Genomic DNA, 17315 nt, shown 5'->3' with positions numbered 1-17315 from the left:
ACATTATTATTATTTTTGTATTTTCTTCTCTGAAGTCCAGACCTTGACTATACCTGGACCAAGAAATGTGGATCTTGACAAAAAAAAATAATTGGTTACCCCTACCGTAATACATGCTTCCTGTTCCGTGACTCAGTTAATTAATGCAACTTCCTACAGAAGAGCCTGATCCTCCCCTGCCCTAAGGAACTCAATCTGCCCCTCGTTCCTCCCATCCAGGCTAATAAAGCAGTCCTCCAGCATCCTCCTCCATTTGCCTTTGATGTCTCTGGGGTGCTGCTCCTGCCTCCTAGTGCAATGGTTTTCCTCTCAGGAGTTGAAGGTCATGCCAGTTCAAAGACAAGGATAGCATTATATTTGTTTCCTTTGGAAGATGCCAAGAAATCTCCCCAGATAACATAACTTAGCTGTAGAAAGCCACAACTTTGATACTTTTCAGCATTCCAGTAATGTGACTGTTAGACTGTCCTTGGTTCTCAGACAACTTTTGCAGCCCATAAGAATATAGCAGAGGCTCCGAATGGTAAGATACATCTTCTAATGTTTTTTTTTAAATGATAAAATTTTCATAGTATCTCAAGGAGAGGTGGATGGCAGTTCATTTTGAGGGCTATGTTACCAGTTTGAAATTTCTTCTTTAAAGGCTGGCCAACGTTTGGAGAACATAGCAGTTTTCAAGGTAACAGAATGGAAAAGAGAGGTGGCTTTCTAGTCCTGTGGAGGAAATCCAACAGTTTATGCAAGCGAGATGTTTCTGCTAATGGTCACTCCCTACATATTGCTGAATGGATGGGCTTGGTTAACTACAAAGGTTGACCAAGCAGATTTACACTGCCATTGAACCTCAAACTCCAGCTGGAGTTTCTGCTACACCAGAAATTTGCTGAAATGCGATTAAAAGACTCAGAGGCAGTTCAACTGGAAATTCATTATATATTCAGCTAACATACAGAGGTTCCATGCAAAAGGAGATGTGAACCACAAACACTGCCCCTCCCCTGCCAGCATCACCAGAAAATCCTGCCCCTGTGCCTGCCGAACAACAAAGACATGAACAGGGAAAGAGAGCGCACCTCAATCCCCTTGCTTCTCCACTGCGGAGGGACACCTCACTGCATTTATACAAGCGTCAGACTAGATCTTTCAGCGGGGAAGGACAGCTCAGTGGTTTGAGCATTGGCCTGCTAAACCCAGGGTTATGAGTTCAATCCTTAAGGCATCCATTTAGGGATCTTGGGCAAAAATTGGGGATTGGTCCTGCTTTGAGCAGGGGGTTGGACTAGATGGCCTCCTGACATCTCTTCCAAGCTGTATATTCTATGATTCTCCCATTCCCATTTCCCTGGCTTGTGCAACATGACTCAGTGCGAGGAGAGGGCAGACGCCATAGACAGGGACGGTGAAAATTTTGTAATCTTCCAAATGTAAGGGGACTGTTGTCCTCTTACTAAAACTCAGTGGGGGTGTTTTGGTTAGCTAGCTCCCAGTACCAAAAGAAAGGGGAAGGGTTCGATGGGAAATCAGGACCCTGAGACTGAGAGTCCCCAGGAACAATGGGAAGAGGCCAATGCTCCTAGTCAGCCTGATTGACAGGGCAGGCAGGCTAATCAGGGAGTCAAGAGGCCAGGGGGGTCCCGTCCTCCATGTAACCTGGAATTGCCTGGGTCAGACAGAGTGGGGCTGACCTGAGGCGAAAGCAGGGGCTCACACTGAGCTAGGGAGCAGAGCCGTGCCAGTCAGAGGGGCCAGAAAAGCAGCTCGGGAAGCAGGTCAGTGCTGGGATTAGAGTCACAGAAGCAGCTCACAAAGCAGACCTGTGCTAGGAGCAGAGCTGTAGCAACCAGAGCCAGAGGGGCCAGAGAGACAGCCCAGGGAGCTGGGGGCAGGGCAGCAGCAGCAGCCGTGCTGAGGCAGAGTGGTAGAGCCGGAGCTGAGGCTGAAGCAGTCCGGAGCCGAGTGCGGTGAGCAGCTGGGGAGAACGAGGGGGACCCTGGGCCACGGGCCCAGTGCAGTGAGATGCCTCCAGCCAAGAGGCTCTGCAGGCTATTACTTGGAGTGGGATTGTAACCCCGACGGGGCGGGGGCGACACTGGGGAAAAAGGGTCCTGCCACGTAGAGCCTGAGAGCGTGTGGCCCTGCCAGAGCAAGTGTCCGACCCGCAGCATTCCTGCAGCACACCCAGGGCCTGAGAAGGGGCCTGAAATTTGTGAGGAACAGACTGAACTTCCCTTACAGTCCAGAGACACTGGTTGTGATGTCCCCGTGCCACAGAGCAGGGTGACATGTTTCCCTTTAATCTTTCCCATTTTTTCCTTATTATTTTAAATCGATTGCTGTTTGAGAAATTGTATTTGCTTTGAACTCTATGTAATGATCAGTGGGTCAGGGAAGCATCCAGTGCAGAGAGAGTACCCCAGAGTGGGGACACCCTCGCCCCTGTCCGAAGTTACCACAACAAGGTTGGGGGTCAAGTCCCCTAGGAATCCTGGGCCCAGCCTTGCTGGGGTTACGAGGACTCTGCGACACAGGAGTGTGGAAGGGGAGTCCTTGAGGTCAGGCAGGCCTCCGGTTAAAGGAAGTGGGAGCGAGGCCTCAGATCCTTTCGCTAGCACACTTCACCGGGGTAGTGTATAAGCCAGGAAAGTTCCCCATAATAGCGGGACCATTCCCCTGCTTACACAAAGAAGAAAGGGCTACTGTGATTACTTTTTCCACAGATAGCAAGAATGTTCCCTTCCTGGACCTAACACTTTCTCTACCACCAGTCCCCTGTCCTCTGTTCCACACAGCTCCTGTTTCTAAGGGAAAGATAAGATCAGGCGGAGAGAGGTGATAAAAACACTAAAACAGTTATCTTCCAAGGGATGAAAGACAGCTGTTACTAACTTCAGACAAACAACTATAGGTTTTCTGTAGTTGTTGTCACATCCCCAACCAGGACCTTTATAAACTGCCCCCTCCCTTCTCCAGGTCTGCATCCTTAGGACCATCACTGCCTGTGTGCCGGCCAAGAAATGCACAGACAACGGGTACAATGATTTTTCTTTAATAATCTGTTTTTTTTTTTCAGATATAGCTTCTGTCAAATGTACAATAGTGGTTTATCGGAAATCAATAAAACCAGTTATTTGTAGATTTTCCATGCTTGAGAACCATGTAAGTGTCAAAGCAGAGTGGGGGCCAGGCTTAAAATCAGGAATTTAGCACCAGAGCAAGAGGAGATATTGATGGGGAGGACTCGTTACTTGTCAGCCTCGGGTTCTGGTTCCTGCTGCAGCTCGAGGCCTTCCTCAGAATCATTGCCGGGGGGGACCTTCCTTAATTGGCTACTCCCGGTAGAGGTGCAAAACCACATGCACCTCATCCTCTGGTTCTTCCAGAGCATCCTCTGTGTTCCCTGCTGACTCCTCACCCTGGCCTCCTGTTGAATGATAAGGCTGATGGAGTTGAGGAGGGGGTCTTGAGCCACTGAAGCTTTGTACTGGGAACCCTTGACAACGCCTGGGCCAGTTTGTCGTAGAAAGAGCATGTACAAGTCCATCTGGAGCAATTACTGGAGGAGTTTGCCTTCTTGTACAGGATCCTTAAGTGTTTGATGCATTCCCGTTACTAGGACAGAGCCCGCTCAATGCCCACCTGCTCCAGCCTCTTTGAAACTTAACCAATAAAGTTGTATGTTCCTACTGCTCCAGGAAGTCATGGAGGATGGTGTACTCTGACCACACATTGGTCAGCATGCAGGTGTGGTTGGCAGGGTAGGCAGCTGCTCTCAGAGCAGGATCCATATTCACTTATACTGGTCAAAACAGTGCAGCTGAAAGCTGTTCTGATGTGGTCAGTGCAGCTCACTATTACCCAAGAAAATGGGGGGACTGGGATCTTTGTAGTTTGGGTAAAGGTGAGGACTAAAAGAGTTCAGTGCATTGTGGGAATGGGGGTGGAGGATTACTGAAACTGGAGACCTAGTACATGCCCCTTACTCCTGACCACAGCGCAGACTGGCATGGATATGAGGCCATGTCACAGCCTGAAGTGTGTACTTTACCCACACCCCACAGGCATGGTAGCTTATTCATCCTCCACTTGCCTTCAGACATGTGGTTCTGAAGTTTAGATATGAACAATACAGAGGTTATTGCACAACCATGTGCATGGACATGTGCAGACATAGCTAGAATGGCCTACTGATAAAACTCAATGACTGTGTTGAGAGCATGCCTGGTAAAGAAGAGAAGTGTGGGACCAGAAATCAATGAGCCAAAAAGTGGTGTGTTGGAAATTAGACCTAACTGGTGGACAACATAATGAGGAGCTGGTCAGTCCACTTTGAGGTCCTTAAAGAATGAGAAAAATTGGCTACTGACATCAGCTTCACCATCATGTCTGCTACTTCCACCATCTCCTGGGACCCCAAACCTTCTTTGTCCTAGTCTTGCGAGATGTCCCAGCCAGAGAGGGACCCAGATGACATTGCCACCTCCACCAGCTCCAGTTGAATCACGAACACCACAGGCGTTCACACCAAAGATTTCACACCAAGTAGCTACACAAGGGAAGTGCCAAAAAGAGGATAGATACAAAGAAATTTGGTCACCCTTTTAAATCATACTCAGAGTAGAAGGGCTCCACACCCAACAAGCCAGAGTCTTTAGCCCACGTTCTTTTAATATTAATGTAATCCTGATTAAGTAATGTACAATGTAATATGGTAATATTTTATTGCAACTTTGCCTTAATAGAAATTTTCAAAATGGCTTTCAAAACAAATTTATTTCCTGAGTTTGGTTTTAATCTCTAGTCAGATAACAGCACATGTCAGCATTCATTCTGACATAATTTTATATTTTTTTTGTACAAAAGTTCTGATATGCCATGTCTATCTCCTCTCTGGTTTGGTTAACGTGCCATCAGAGTAGCCATATTTACTTAAGAGTTTTATTATTAAAGTGCTGCTCTATATTTCAGAAGGTGTTGCGTTCTCTAAAACTTCATTTTGCCTATTTATAAGTGAAAGTTTGGATTCTGGGGAAATTATCATAATATTTTCTATATTGTATTTTAACCATAATCTGCAAAGTCACTGCATCCCGTTGTACATAATTTCTGTTCTCCCCAGCTTTGATGCATGCCTTGGTGTTCGGAAATGTGACTGCTATAATTCAGAGGATGTACTCCAGATGGTCCCTTTATCACACAAGAACCAAGGATCTAAAGGACTTTATACGGGTCCATCACCTGCCCCAGCAGTTAAAGCAGAGGATGCTTGAATATTTCCAAACCACCTGGTCTGTCAATAATGGAATCGATTCCAATGAGGTAATAATCAAAGAGTGGCTTTCATTGGTTTCTTAGATTTGTTCTAATTGTGTTTTTTTTTTTTGTGAAGATGGTTTTATTCTGAAATTTTATGTGAAGTCACACATCAGAAAGAATGTGCATAAGGAATAAAGTTGAGTTTGTTATCCCAGAGGGAATATGTAGGTTGTTTAACTATCTGTTTGGGAATATCAGACTCCCTGAAACTACAAATTCAAATTTCAGCAGGGCCACCTATGCCCACCATTATTTGGAAGCATTGAAGTACCATTCAGCAGGGGTCTTTTTGATGATGCCCTGAAACAGAGGTGTTTCTGTCCTGCACCAAATGTTAAAGTATCCATGGCACTTTTCCTAAGAGTAGGGATTTCTTCCCTGTTCTTGCCCAGAATTACTACTTCCTTCATCCTTACCCTCTCTTCACTGTTTGCAACCTTTTGTACATAGGTGTCTGCATTTCATGGATGTTGTCTGTACAGAGGTTATGAAACATGGTTGGATCCTTTAGGCTGAAAGGAACTATTTGAATCTAAAATATACTTATTACTACTTACATATTTTTGAATGTTAACTAATTACTGAAGAAGAGTAATATGAGTGTGAAAGTTAGAGAGAGAATTCTGGTGGTTTCTTTAAATATGACTTAACTAAATTGTTTATTATTTTACTCCATAGGATATAATGACTTTCCTTGGCCTAATGCTTGTTTGAACAAACCATTCCTGTTGGACATTTCATTGTCATTAGAACATGTGTCCTTACAAAACGCAATAGCCTCCAAAAACAATATAGAAATAAATGTGAAGATTTTGGTTTCAGAACATTCCTTATGAAGTTTTCTTCAAAACACAAGGGGTGGGATTTTCACCAATGCTGAGTGACTTAGGTAAATACTGGGAGATTTTCAGAGGAACAAATGCTAGTTACTTCTTCCTATTGACTTTCAAAAAGTTACTTAAGCACTTTTTCGAAGTCTCTTCATTCCCTCCCCTTCCCCCACCCACAAAAAAAAATATCTTGTGGTACGTTGGTAGAAGAAAGGAGAACATTTCATCAATTTTTATGCCACCCCTATATGAAAAAAAACATCTGAGCAGAAACATGTACTAATTAATTTTCCTCTGCTACACTAGATCTGTTGAGAAACTGATGTAAGTGACGACAGAACCAGACTCAAAACTACAGTGGGAGCTTGCCTAAATTAGGACTGAGGAAAAACTAGGAAGAAGTATCCACCCTTTGTCTTCACCAGGGTTTTGCACCTCATTCCACCTCATCACTATCCCCCTTTCCACCTAACGCCCAATATAACATCATAGAGGGAACTCTGCAAGCGGGAACCTTATGGAAGTTTGATCCCTCATAACCACTGCCATGGGTTTTACCACAGAAGTGGGCAATATAGGCCTGAATAAGGGTTAATTAAGGATCTCAGGATCTGGACCACAGTAACACTTTTTGCAGTTAGGGTTCCTTGGGCGGGGTGGGTGTGATATTCAGGGTAAAACTCCATGATTAAAACAGCAAACACAGTTTAAATGGAAATACATTAATCGACCTTTCCCTTCCTTTGCAGCTATGATTTGCAGCTTCCTATTTAAAATGCCTATCTCCCATTCACACGATACATGATATGAACATTTTAAGAGGACTCTATTGCAGCTCAACAAAATTATCACTTTTTTCTGCTCATGCCATATAGGCCTGGCATGAATTATTTGTTTTATTTCTAGTTGGAGTCATTGTGCCTGGCATTGTTGCCACGAAGAACATACAAGCTCTACAAAATAGCCTATTTTCTTCTATCAAAAAGCTGCAAGAATTGTGTGTGGGTTTTGTGCACAAGATAAACTTGTAGTACAAATATATTTTTAATTACCAAAAAAGCCCTTGATATATTATAAATTATCCCTGAAATCAATGGGTGTAAAGACTCAGTGAGAGCTAACTAAGGACTGCAAGATTTGGCCCTCCATAATGTGTATTTTACTTTAAACATATATACATAAGAGAAAACCTAAGAATAAAGGCATTGTGTATATTGCCAGTAACTCAGATCATTTATGCAAAAAGGTAAAATAAATTATTTTACACTTAACATCAATCTCATTTTCCCTTTTTGGACAGCTTTTAAAAGACTTTCCAGATGAGCTGCGCTCAGACATCACCATGCACTTGAACAAGGAGATTCTGCAGCTGTCCCTTTTTGAGTGTGCCAGCCGTGGTTGCCTCAGGTCTCTGTCTCTGCATATCAAAACCTCCTTTTGTGCTCCTGGGGAGTACCTCCTCCGGCAGGGAGATGCCTTGCAGGCTATCTATTTTGTGTGCTCAGGTTCCATGGAAGTACTGAAAGATAGCATGGTGCTGGCAATTCTTGGTAGGTTGATGTTTAACATCTTCAAAGAAAATGAATGGTCCTCTAATGCAGACAATACTGTAAAGTTAAATGTTAACAAAGATAAATAAACATCTCCAGATAACACTTAGACCACTGCTAACTGATAAATGAGTGTGTCCTAGCAATATTGATGAGAGATGAGGCAAAACCAGGTCCCTAGATCTGCTGTACATGCAACACAAATATCCCTAAGGTTTTCATTCTGAGTTAGATTCAAGACTAGAAGGAACCTATTTTTGGTTCAGAAGAGGCCCAAGTCGCATGAGTGGTGATCTTACAATAATTCATTATTCGAGGCAAAAATCTCAAGAAAATAGCTCTCAAGATGTTGGCGCCATTAAATCTAATCCCAACCCACAGGCATAATTCAGCTTTAAACCCAAACCTAAAGTCATGGCCTAACCCTAACCCAAATCAATGTAGCACTATATACCCTGATCCATCTCTAGTAAGGCTATGGAGTTAAAAACAGTCTTATTTTTTAAGCTTATCTTTGCTATCAGCTTTCAAGGGAGCTAATAGCTAGAGCAGAGAGTGGAAATAGGTTCTATTATGGGATCAGCCACTGGTTTGCTGTATGTTCATGGACAAGTCACCTGTTAACTTCCCCATGTCTCAAGTAATTACAGTAATAGGGCCCAATCCAATACCCATTAAAGTCAATGAAAAGACTCCCATTGACTCGTGTGGATTTTGGATCAGACCCATCAGACTTATATAGTTCAGTGTTTGTAAAGCACTTTGATATCTCCAGATGAAAAGTGCTATAAGTGCAAAGTATTATTTAATGTGAGTTGTTAAACCCCTTTTGTAATTTTAGAATGTATTTAGAATGTAAGTGTCACAGCCTTGAATAGTCATACAATATAGAGACAAAACAAATATTTACTTTCTGCTTTACTTCCTATTTTTGTAGGCCTGTGTTAGACCCTTGACATTACTGATCTCTAGTCTTTATAATTGAATTTCCTTTATTTTTTTTTATTATTGTATATTTAGGGGTTAGTTTTTTTAAGAAAATAACTATAATACATCTTTTGTTTGTTTTATAGCCCTTTAATTCCATTAAATTGACAATCCAAGCCACTCCAGACCATTACTCATTTGTAATTAGGAAGTTTAAAAATGGCTAGCATTTATTGGATCAGCTAAACCAATGCTATAAAATAGGGTGTAGAGAAATGATAAGGTTAAATATAACAAAAGGTCAGGAGTTGCCCAGAGTGGAATTAAGGTTTCATTAATGCTTCCATTCTTAGGAATTTCTGAAAACGTTAATCAAAACATTGCACAATAGAGACAACAACAAAGGATTAGAGGATTTCTGCATGAAATTAATGAAATCATAATTAGAAAACAGAGTTATAACAGTGTGGATGAAAGTTTTATCACAATGAATGGGAACTTCCTCAATTAAGTCTGATTAACACTTATAGCAGATGTATATACATCAAACCTAGACTGCCCTCATGAGACTATACTGTCAATGTGAAGTAATCCAGGAGATAAATTCATCATTAAAACAGTGGATTATTGTCTGGTCTAATTTATAAATTATGGCCTATAATTTTATAATTTATATTCTACTTGTAATTCCAATAGAGTGGTCTTTGAGTTTGTTGATATGTTTTCATTAGCAATACAGTACAATACAGCTAATACAACATTAGATAATTTAATACAATATAGCTATTTATTTTGGTTCCGCTTGATATAATCAGTTTGATTTATAGTTTGAATATGGGGTCTTTAAGTAAAGAAATATATTTTAATGCTGAAAGGACATGCTATATAAATATACATATTCGATTTATGTTTTAAAAGGTTAGCCAGAAATGTTTGGGGAATCATTCCATCAACCAAATGAATTTGTGAATAAGGCTGCAATGACAGAGAGATACTATCAAACAGATGTCTCCACATAAATCCACACAAGCAATTCTGTTCTCCAATCAGAAAAGAGAAGAGCTGCTTAGACTGACTTACATGATGACATCTGTTTAAATGGCAAATGTTGGTGTACCCTGCACTTGCTCATTTTATTTTTGTGATAGTTGTGTCTTCCGCATTCTATCTACAATGTTTACTCTTTAAGGTTTCACTTGAAAAGGAATATACGGTAATCTTGTAACATAAATTGTATTTTTTTCCCAGCTGGTATTATTGAATTTAAAAGTCCTAAACTTTGAGATCTAGTCCAGATGGTTTACAGATTCATCATAGTAAATGTTCACACACCTGAGGAATTTCTGATTAGTATATTTGAAAGCAGTTTTGGTAAATTCAGAATAGCTTTTTAACTAGCGTCCTTGTTTATATATACTGGGACAACTTTGCCTGCCCTCTCAGGAATATAATCAGGAAAATCTAGTCTAAAAAGCTGGTGATATCAGTCACAAAGTCAACATATCATTTTGCTTAGTTTTATATTGCTTTTGATTGAGTTGCCATTAGAACATAATGCAGTGAAATCATAGCAAAATATTTGTGTTGGTGTGGTGTTGTATCTTCTATTATGTTTACCATTCGGATCATAAACACAATTGGTCCTGATTACCATTTACACTAAGGGCACTTTACTCCATTCTTAAAATACATTTAAGGTCCTTTTATGCTGTCAGAGCAGTGTAATGTAATCTTATGTAAATGTGGATCAGTCCCTACTGGGTTTACTGTAGGAACTTGTGAAAACAGAATGTTGTAACATCTTGATCTTTATAGCAAATATGCAGGAGCAATAGAAAGCAAAACTGATCTGCTTTAAGCAACTTCTGGTTGGGGGTTGTTGTTTTTTTAAACTCTTTTAAGTTAAGTGTTCCAGTGCAATATCCATTTGGAATTACCAACTAAATGGAATTTCATATTTGAAATACTGTCTTTTACTTATATGTACAAATATTTCTGAACATTTCACCATAAAATTTCCATGCTCTCAGGATCAGTTGTGTCCTTTAATATGTGTGTGACTCAAAGGCAGTTGTGCCTATATCTGAAGGTATAATGGCTTGAGAATCAATTCGTTTTTTTTATTGACAGTCAGGAATTTTGTTCAACTAAATTCCTTGTTTTGCAACAGTACACTGGTAAGGTATACAATGACACATAGTACATTGCAAATCATTCACCAGGCAAATTCTCTAAGTAAAAAAAAATTACTTAAAAGAGCCCCTTCCTTTTTGATTATAAATACCTTTGTCAATTTTCCTCCTTTCTGACAGAGGGTCTATGAATGAGCCTCTGCTTTTGCAGACACAAAATTGCACCTGTCACTAATTGCTGGTGCAAACACTTATATTTGTATAGCTAATTACTATATTGCTCCCTTCAAGAAGGTAGTTACACATCTGGAGATTAGCATTTGTACCTTCCACCAATTGTAGATGCAGATGTAATATTGCACCTGCAAAAATCGAGAAAGCTTTTAAATATCAGATCATGGATGTCTTTAAAATGTTAGGAATGAAATTGTGTAGTAGCAGCAGCAGGCTTTTAAGTTTTAGCAGTTAATGTTAAATGGCCCTCTGTTTCAACAGAAGAGTCAAGTATTTATTCTTTTGAAATAACTTGCATATTTTCCTTTAGGTAAAGGAGATTTAATTGGAGCAAACCTCTCAATTAAGGACCAAGTTATTAAAACAAACGCAGATGTTAAAGCTCTAACCTACTGTGACCTCCAATGCATTATCCTCAAAGGACTCTTTGAAGTGCTCGATCTTTACCCGGAGTATGCTCACAAATTTGTAGAAGACATTCAGCATGATCTCACATACAATCTGCGAGAAGGCCATGAAAGTGATGTAAGTATCGTTAAGCTATCTGCAGTGTTGGTTAGCTTTAAAGATGATTCTCGTACTTAGGTGGTTTAGATTATTACAGTAAAATAAGGGTTTATTGTTCATTTTAAAATGACTACTCGTTATGCTTGACGTGATAATTCAGTCATTAACCACATGAATTATTGATTGGGTAATCCCAACATGACCTCTTTTCCTCACTTGTCTTTGTGAAAACATTATTTATGAATGATTCCTTTTGAGTGGATTTTGTCCTCTTCTGCTTACATTTAACACTTATTTGCTATCGTATAAAATATGTATCCAAAGATGTACTCGAGTTACAGCTCCTATAGATCCTGAAATGCCAGGTTAATGAACATTAAATTCATAGCTCACTGAATTCTCCATTTCACATTTAAAAATTTTCAGTGCTACCCAGGCTTGAAATGAGCTCTTATGTGAACGACTATTTTTCAAAGCAGTGCAAATAAATATATTTTGCTGTTTAATCCAGGACTTCATAGGTATGTGACTATGCAGAAAATCAGTATGTTGTACAACCTGTGCTTGCAATGAAGAAGCTAAGGACATTGCTAAGGACCACAAAATGGATTGACCAAAACCCTTTATAGTTTGCTACACAATTTCAGTTATACTAACAGTTTAATAATTAAAACATTTGGAGACAACTCGCCTTTTGTGGTTCAACATATAAGTGTATAAAATCTCCTAGGTAAGAGGAAGTGTTTATCTGAGTCTAAATAACCACAAAACCAAGTACACTAGGTAGAAAATAGTGATGGACAAAGTTCAAGAGATTCAAAGGTTTTGTTCACTTAAGCGTTCATAAAGTTAGGTGTTTATCTGAATTTCTCTGATTTTGTGAGGCTTCACAGTGACTCCATAGAATGAAGCCTGAGGTAACCTAAAGCACGTGACTCGGGATCAGGAGATCTGGGTCTTAGTCCAAATATTTCCATAGATATCTGCATGAACTATACTATGTGGACAAACAGACTCATCCACCCAATCCCATAGCAGCTCTCAGGCATGTGGATTGTGGCAGCTATTGCACAGTACAGGGGAAGAAGGGGATGTGGCCTACTGCTCAACTATTTCATGGGGCCAGGGACCAATGGATGCACAGTGTATGGACCCAAACAGTATCATGTCCTCATCCTGCCCATATCCACTGCCTGCACAGAAAGTCCCTGTGGAGCTCAGTTCTGCAGCATGTTAGCCTGTGCATGGCATAGCCTGCGATAAGACAGCTTTATGCCCTAAAGCAAGGGAGAACTTTGGACCAGGGTTTCTCTCTAGCAGTGCTGATTGTCAATGTTGTATTTTGACAATATTTAAACTTAATATCTAGGCATGCCCAAGAACTTGTGCCCTAAAATGCATTGTGCTCTCTCATCCCTGCAGCTCCTGGGAAGCCCCAGAACTCATTGTGACTAAGACAGCAACTGAGCCAGCATATTATGGCCAAATGTTTGCTGCAAACGGTAGAAGAATGTTAGCAAAGTGAAGCCAACAGGCCTCTTGAGGGTTGGGGAGGAGTTTGAGATACCATCTCAATCTAGAAAAGGGAATTGGGTTCACTTCAAGATTGTGGCTGAAATTTGGGCTTTCCTCTTTTCTTGTACGGGTTCACACATCCCTATATAAAAATATTTCACACTTTTCAGTATACTGGCAAGTTTGTAAATTATTATACATATTGTATCCATATAACCCTATTAAAGCCCTATCAAATTAGGCACAATCCATTTCTCCTTTGAGGTGATGGGGTGGTAGACAGGTTCTTCTTCCCACCCCCGTCCTCACCTGGCCCCCACTGAAAGCCAGCACACCCTCTCACCCCCTTCTGGGTGATGTGTTTCCCTCAGTATACTCAGAAGGAGCATCCAAGAGCAGTGCTTATAGGCATGATCTCACAGCCTCAACCAATTGGTGTTTTCTGTGCTACAATGTCATTGCAAGAGTAATGCTTATGATAATGGAATTCAACGCATTGTTGGATGTATCAAGATTTCTTTTCCGTCCTTCTAAATAAATACTGTTTTCCAAGCAGGTTTAAAATGTAATGATACCTCCAGAACTTTATGGGAAATTTTAGTTTTGTAGGATTTTCTCCTTCTTCGTTTAGAGGATCCTTAATTTATTTGAACCAGTCACTTCTTTTGTTACCTTATTATTTTCTCTTTCTCTCTCTTCCCCTATGTTTTACATGATGGAAAATTTGGTACTCAAAAACTGAGTTTGATGCTCATGAAAGTGGATTAATAGCAGTACTCAGAGCCAGGCATACTGCTGGCAAGAGTAGCCTGACTTTTCCCATGATGACTTGCCAGTGTATCTCAATCCTGACTGACAACATATGCACCATCATGAAGCACACCTGAAGAAAAGTCCACCAATTCTCTCAGATGACTGAACTTACTTTTACTTATAACTAGAATTGGGTGAATTTTTTTTTGAGCACTGTAAATTTGCCATAAATGTATTTTTTAGGAATTTGGGTTAAATTTGGCAAAGACTTTCAGCTGGGGGAAAAAAAGTCAGAAATGCCGGGATGGGTTTGGTTTTTTTCAACATTTTCAGGATAAACCGTTTCGACACATCCTTTCAAAATGACATTTTGCAAATGAAATGTCAATTTGAAACATTTGTTCAGAAAATGTCCATTTGAAACAACTTTTGAAATGTTTCGTTCACTCGAACAAATTTTTTTTTTGTCATTTTGGCAGGAAAAAACAAAACAAATTCAGTTCCAGTTTGCAAGGAACCAGGTTTTTTTTTTTTTTCTGGTTTGGCCACTGAAAAATCTGTTAGTTTGATCCCTTAGGGAATTAGACCTGTGGGGAAATCTTTCAGTCTGTACCAGGAAGCCAGGTGGGATGGATCCCAAGAGGAGGAGATGGGTGGTGGTGGTCGGGGACTCCCTCCTAAGGGGGATGGAGTCATCCATCTGCCATCCAGACCAGGAAACTCGAGAAGTGTGCTGTTTGCCTGAAGCTACAATTCAGGATGTGACGGAGTTTCTGCTGAGACTCATCAAGCCCTTCCAAGAATGACCTGGAGCAGGTCACTGCAGACTACGTGGCTCTGGGAAGAAGGATAAAGAAGTTTGAGGCGCAAGTCGTGTTCTCATCCATCCTCCCCTTGAAGGAAAAGGTCCAGGTAGGGACCATCAAATTGTGGAGATAAATGCGTAGTTGCACAGGTAGTGTTGGAGACCGGGCTTTGGATTCTTCAATCAGGTGATGCTGTTCCAGGAAGGAGGATTGCTAGGAAGACATGGAATCCACCTAACAAAGAGCGGGAAGAGCATCTTCGCAGGCAGGCTTGCTAACCTAGTGAGGAGGGCTTTAAACTAGTTTCGCTGGGGGATGGAGACCTAAGCCCAGAGGTAAGTGGGGAAGTGGGATACTAGGAGGAAACAGAAGGAGGAGGGTGCAACTGGGAAGGCCTCCTGATTCATACTGAGAAATTAGGGCAATCGGCTAGTTATCTTAGGTGCCTGTACAGAAACGCAGGAACAAGCAGGAAGAATTGGAGGTCCTGGCACAGTTGAGGAACTATGATGTGATTGAAATAACAGACTTGGTGGGGTAACTCACATGACTGGAGCACTGTCATGGATGGGTATAAACTGTTCAGGAAGGACAAGTGGGAGAGAAAAGGTGGAGGAGTTGCACTGTACGTAAGAGAGCAGTATGATTGCTCAGAGCTCCAGTATGAAACTGTTGAGTGTCTTCGGGTTAAGTTTAAAGGCGAAAGCAATGAGGGTGTTATTGTGGTGGGCGTCTGCTGTAGACCACCAGACCAGGAGGATGAGGTAGACTAGGCTTTCTTCAGACAGCTAACAGAAGTTTCCAGATTACAGGCCCTGGTTCTCATGGGGGACTTCAATCACCCTGACGTCTGCTGGGAGAGCAATACAGCAGACAATCCAGGAAGTTTTTGGAGAGTGTTGGGGACAAATTCCTGGTGCAAGTGCTGGAGGAACCAACTAAGGGCCATGCTTCTCTTGGCCACCTGCTCACAAACAGGGAATAATTGGTAGGGGACATAGAAGTGGGTGGCAATCTGGGCAGCAGTGACCATGAGATGGACGAGTTCAGGATTGTGACAAAAGGAAGAAAGGAGAGCAGCAGAATACAGACCCTGGACTTCAGAAAAGCAGACTTTGACTCCCTCAGGGAACTGATGGGCAGGATCCCCTGGGAGGCTAATATGAGGGGGAAAGGAGTCCAGGAGAGCTGGCTCTATTTTAAAGAAGCCTTATTGAGGGTGCAGGAACAAACTTTCCCGATGTGCAGAAAGAATAGCAAATATGGTAGGCAACTAGCTTAGCTTAACAGAGAAATCTTCGGTGAGCTTAAACACAAAAAGGAAACTTACAAGAAATGGAAACTTGGACAGATGACTAGGGAGGAGTATAAAAATATTGCTTGAGTATGCAGGGGTGTAATCAGGAAGGCCAAAGGACAATCGGAGTTGCAGCTAGCAAGAGATGTGAAGGGCAACAAGAAGGGTTTCTACAGGTATGTTAGCAACCAGAAGGAGGTCAGAGAAAGTGTGGGACCCTTAGTGAATGGGGGAGGCAACCTAGTGACAAATGATGTGGAAAAAGCTGAAGTACTCAATGCTCTTTTTTGCCTCGGTCTTCACAGACAAGGTCAGTTCCCAGACTGCTGCACTGGGCAGCACAGTATGGGGAGGAGGTGAGAAGCCCTCAGTGGTGAAAGAACAGGTTAATGACTATTTAGAAAAGCTGGACATACACAAGTCTATGGGGCCGGATGCAATGCATCCGAGGGTCCTGAGGGAGTTAGCTGATGTGATTGCAGAGCCATTAGCCATTATTTTTGTAAACCCATGGCGATCAGGGAAGGTCCTGGATGATTGGAAAAGGGCAAATCTAGTGCCCATCTTTAAAAAAGAGAAGAAGGAGAATCTCAGCTTCACCTCAGTCCCTGGAAAAATCATGGAGCAGGTATTCAAGAAAGCATTTGGAGGAGAGGAAGGTGATCGAGAACAGGCAACGTGGATTCACCAAGGGAAAGTCATGCCTGACCAACCTGATCGCCTTCTATGATGAGATAACTGGCTCTGTGGATATGGGAAAAGCGGTGAACGTGATATACCTTGACTTTAGTAAAGCTTTTGATATGGTCTCCCACAGTATTCTTGCCAGCAAGTTAAATTAGTATGGGTTGGATGAATGGAGTGTAAGGTGGATAGAAAGCTGGCTAGGTTGTCAGGCTCAACAGGTAATGATTAATGGCTTGATGTCTAGTTGGCAGCTAGTATCAAGCGGAGTGCCCCAGGAGTTGGTTCTGGGGCCGGTTTTGTTCAACATCTTCATTAATGGATGATGGAATGGATTGCACCCTCAGCAAGATCATGGATGACACTAAGCTGGAGGAGAGGTAGCTTTGCTGCAGGGTAAGGATAGGGTCCAGACTTACCTAGACAAATTGGAGGATTGGGCCAAAAGAAATCTGATGAGGTTCAACAAGGATAAGTGCAGAGTCCTGCACTTACGACGGAAGAATCCCATGCACTGCTACAGGCTCGGGACTGACTGGCTAAATGCCCGTTCTTCAGAAAAGAACCTGGGGATTACAGTGGACGAGAAGCTGGATATGAGTCAACAGTGTGCCCCTGTTGCCAAGAAGGCTAATGGCATATTGGGCTGCATTAGTAGGAGTGTTGCCAGTAGATAGAGGGAAGTGATTATTCCAATTTTATTTGGCACTGGTGAGGCCACATCTGGAGTACTGCGTCCAGTTTTGGGCCCCCCACTAGAGAAAGTA

The 17315-nt window shown here is 41.7% G+C and overlaps 1 protein-coding gene across 1 annotated transcript in view; it reads left to right on the top strand.

Annotated features, from left to right (window-relative positions):
- Positions 1 to 17315, top strand: part of KCNH8 (potassium voltage-gated channel subfamily H member 8) — a gene marked incomplete at its 5' end in the record, with an annotated part of 388500 nt that overhangs the window by 317156 nt on the left and 54029 nt on the right. The window contains 3 exons of the mRNA XM_084621376.1: positions 5117 to 5316; positions 7444 to 7693; positions 11297 to 11511. Of these exons, the coding sequence (XP_084477502.1) occupies positions 5117 to 5316; positions 7444 to 7693; positions 11297 to 11511 (665 nt within the window). The remainder of the gene's footprint in view (positions 1 to 5116; positions 5317 to 7443; positions 7694 to 11296; positions 11512 to 17315) is intronic.

This window comes from Lepidochelys olivacea (genome assembly GCF_965140295.1).
Source record: "Lepidochelys olivacea isolate rLepOli2 genome assembly, chromosome: 2".
In the NCBI taxonomy this organism is placed as follows: domain Eukaryota; kingdom Metazoa; phylum Chordata; order Testudines; family Cheloniidae; genus Lepidochelys; species Lepidochelys olivacea.
The sequence above is the reverse complement of the archived record's forward strand: the minus strand, read 5'-3'. Positions and strand labels throughout refer to the sequence as shown.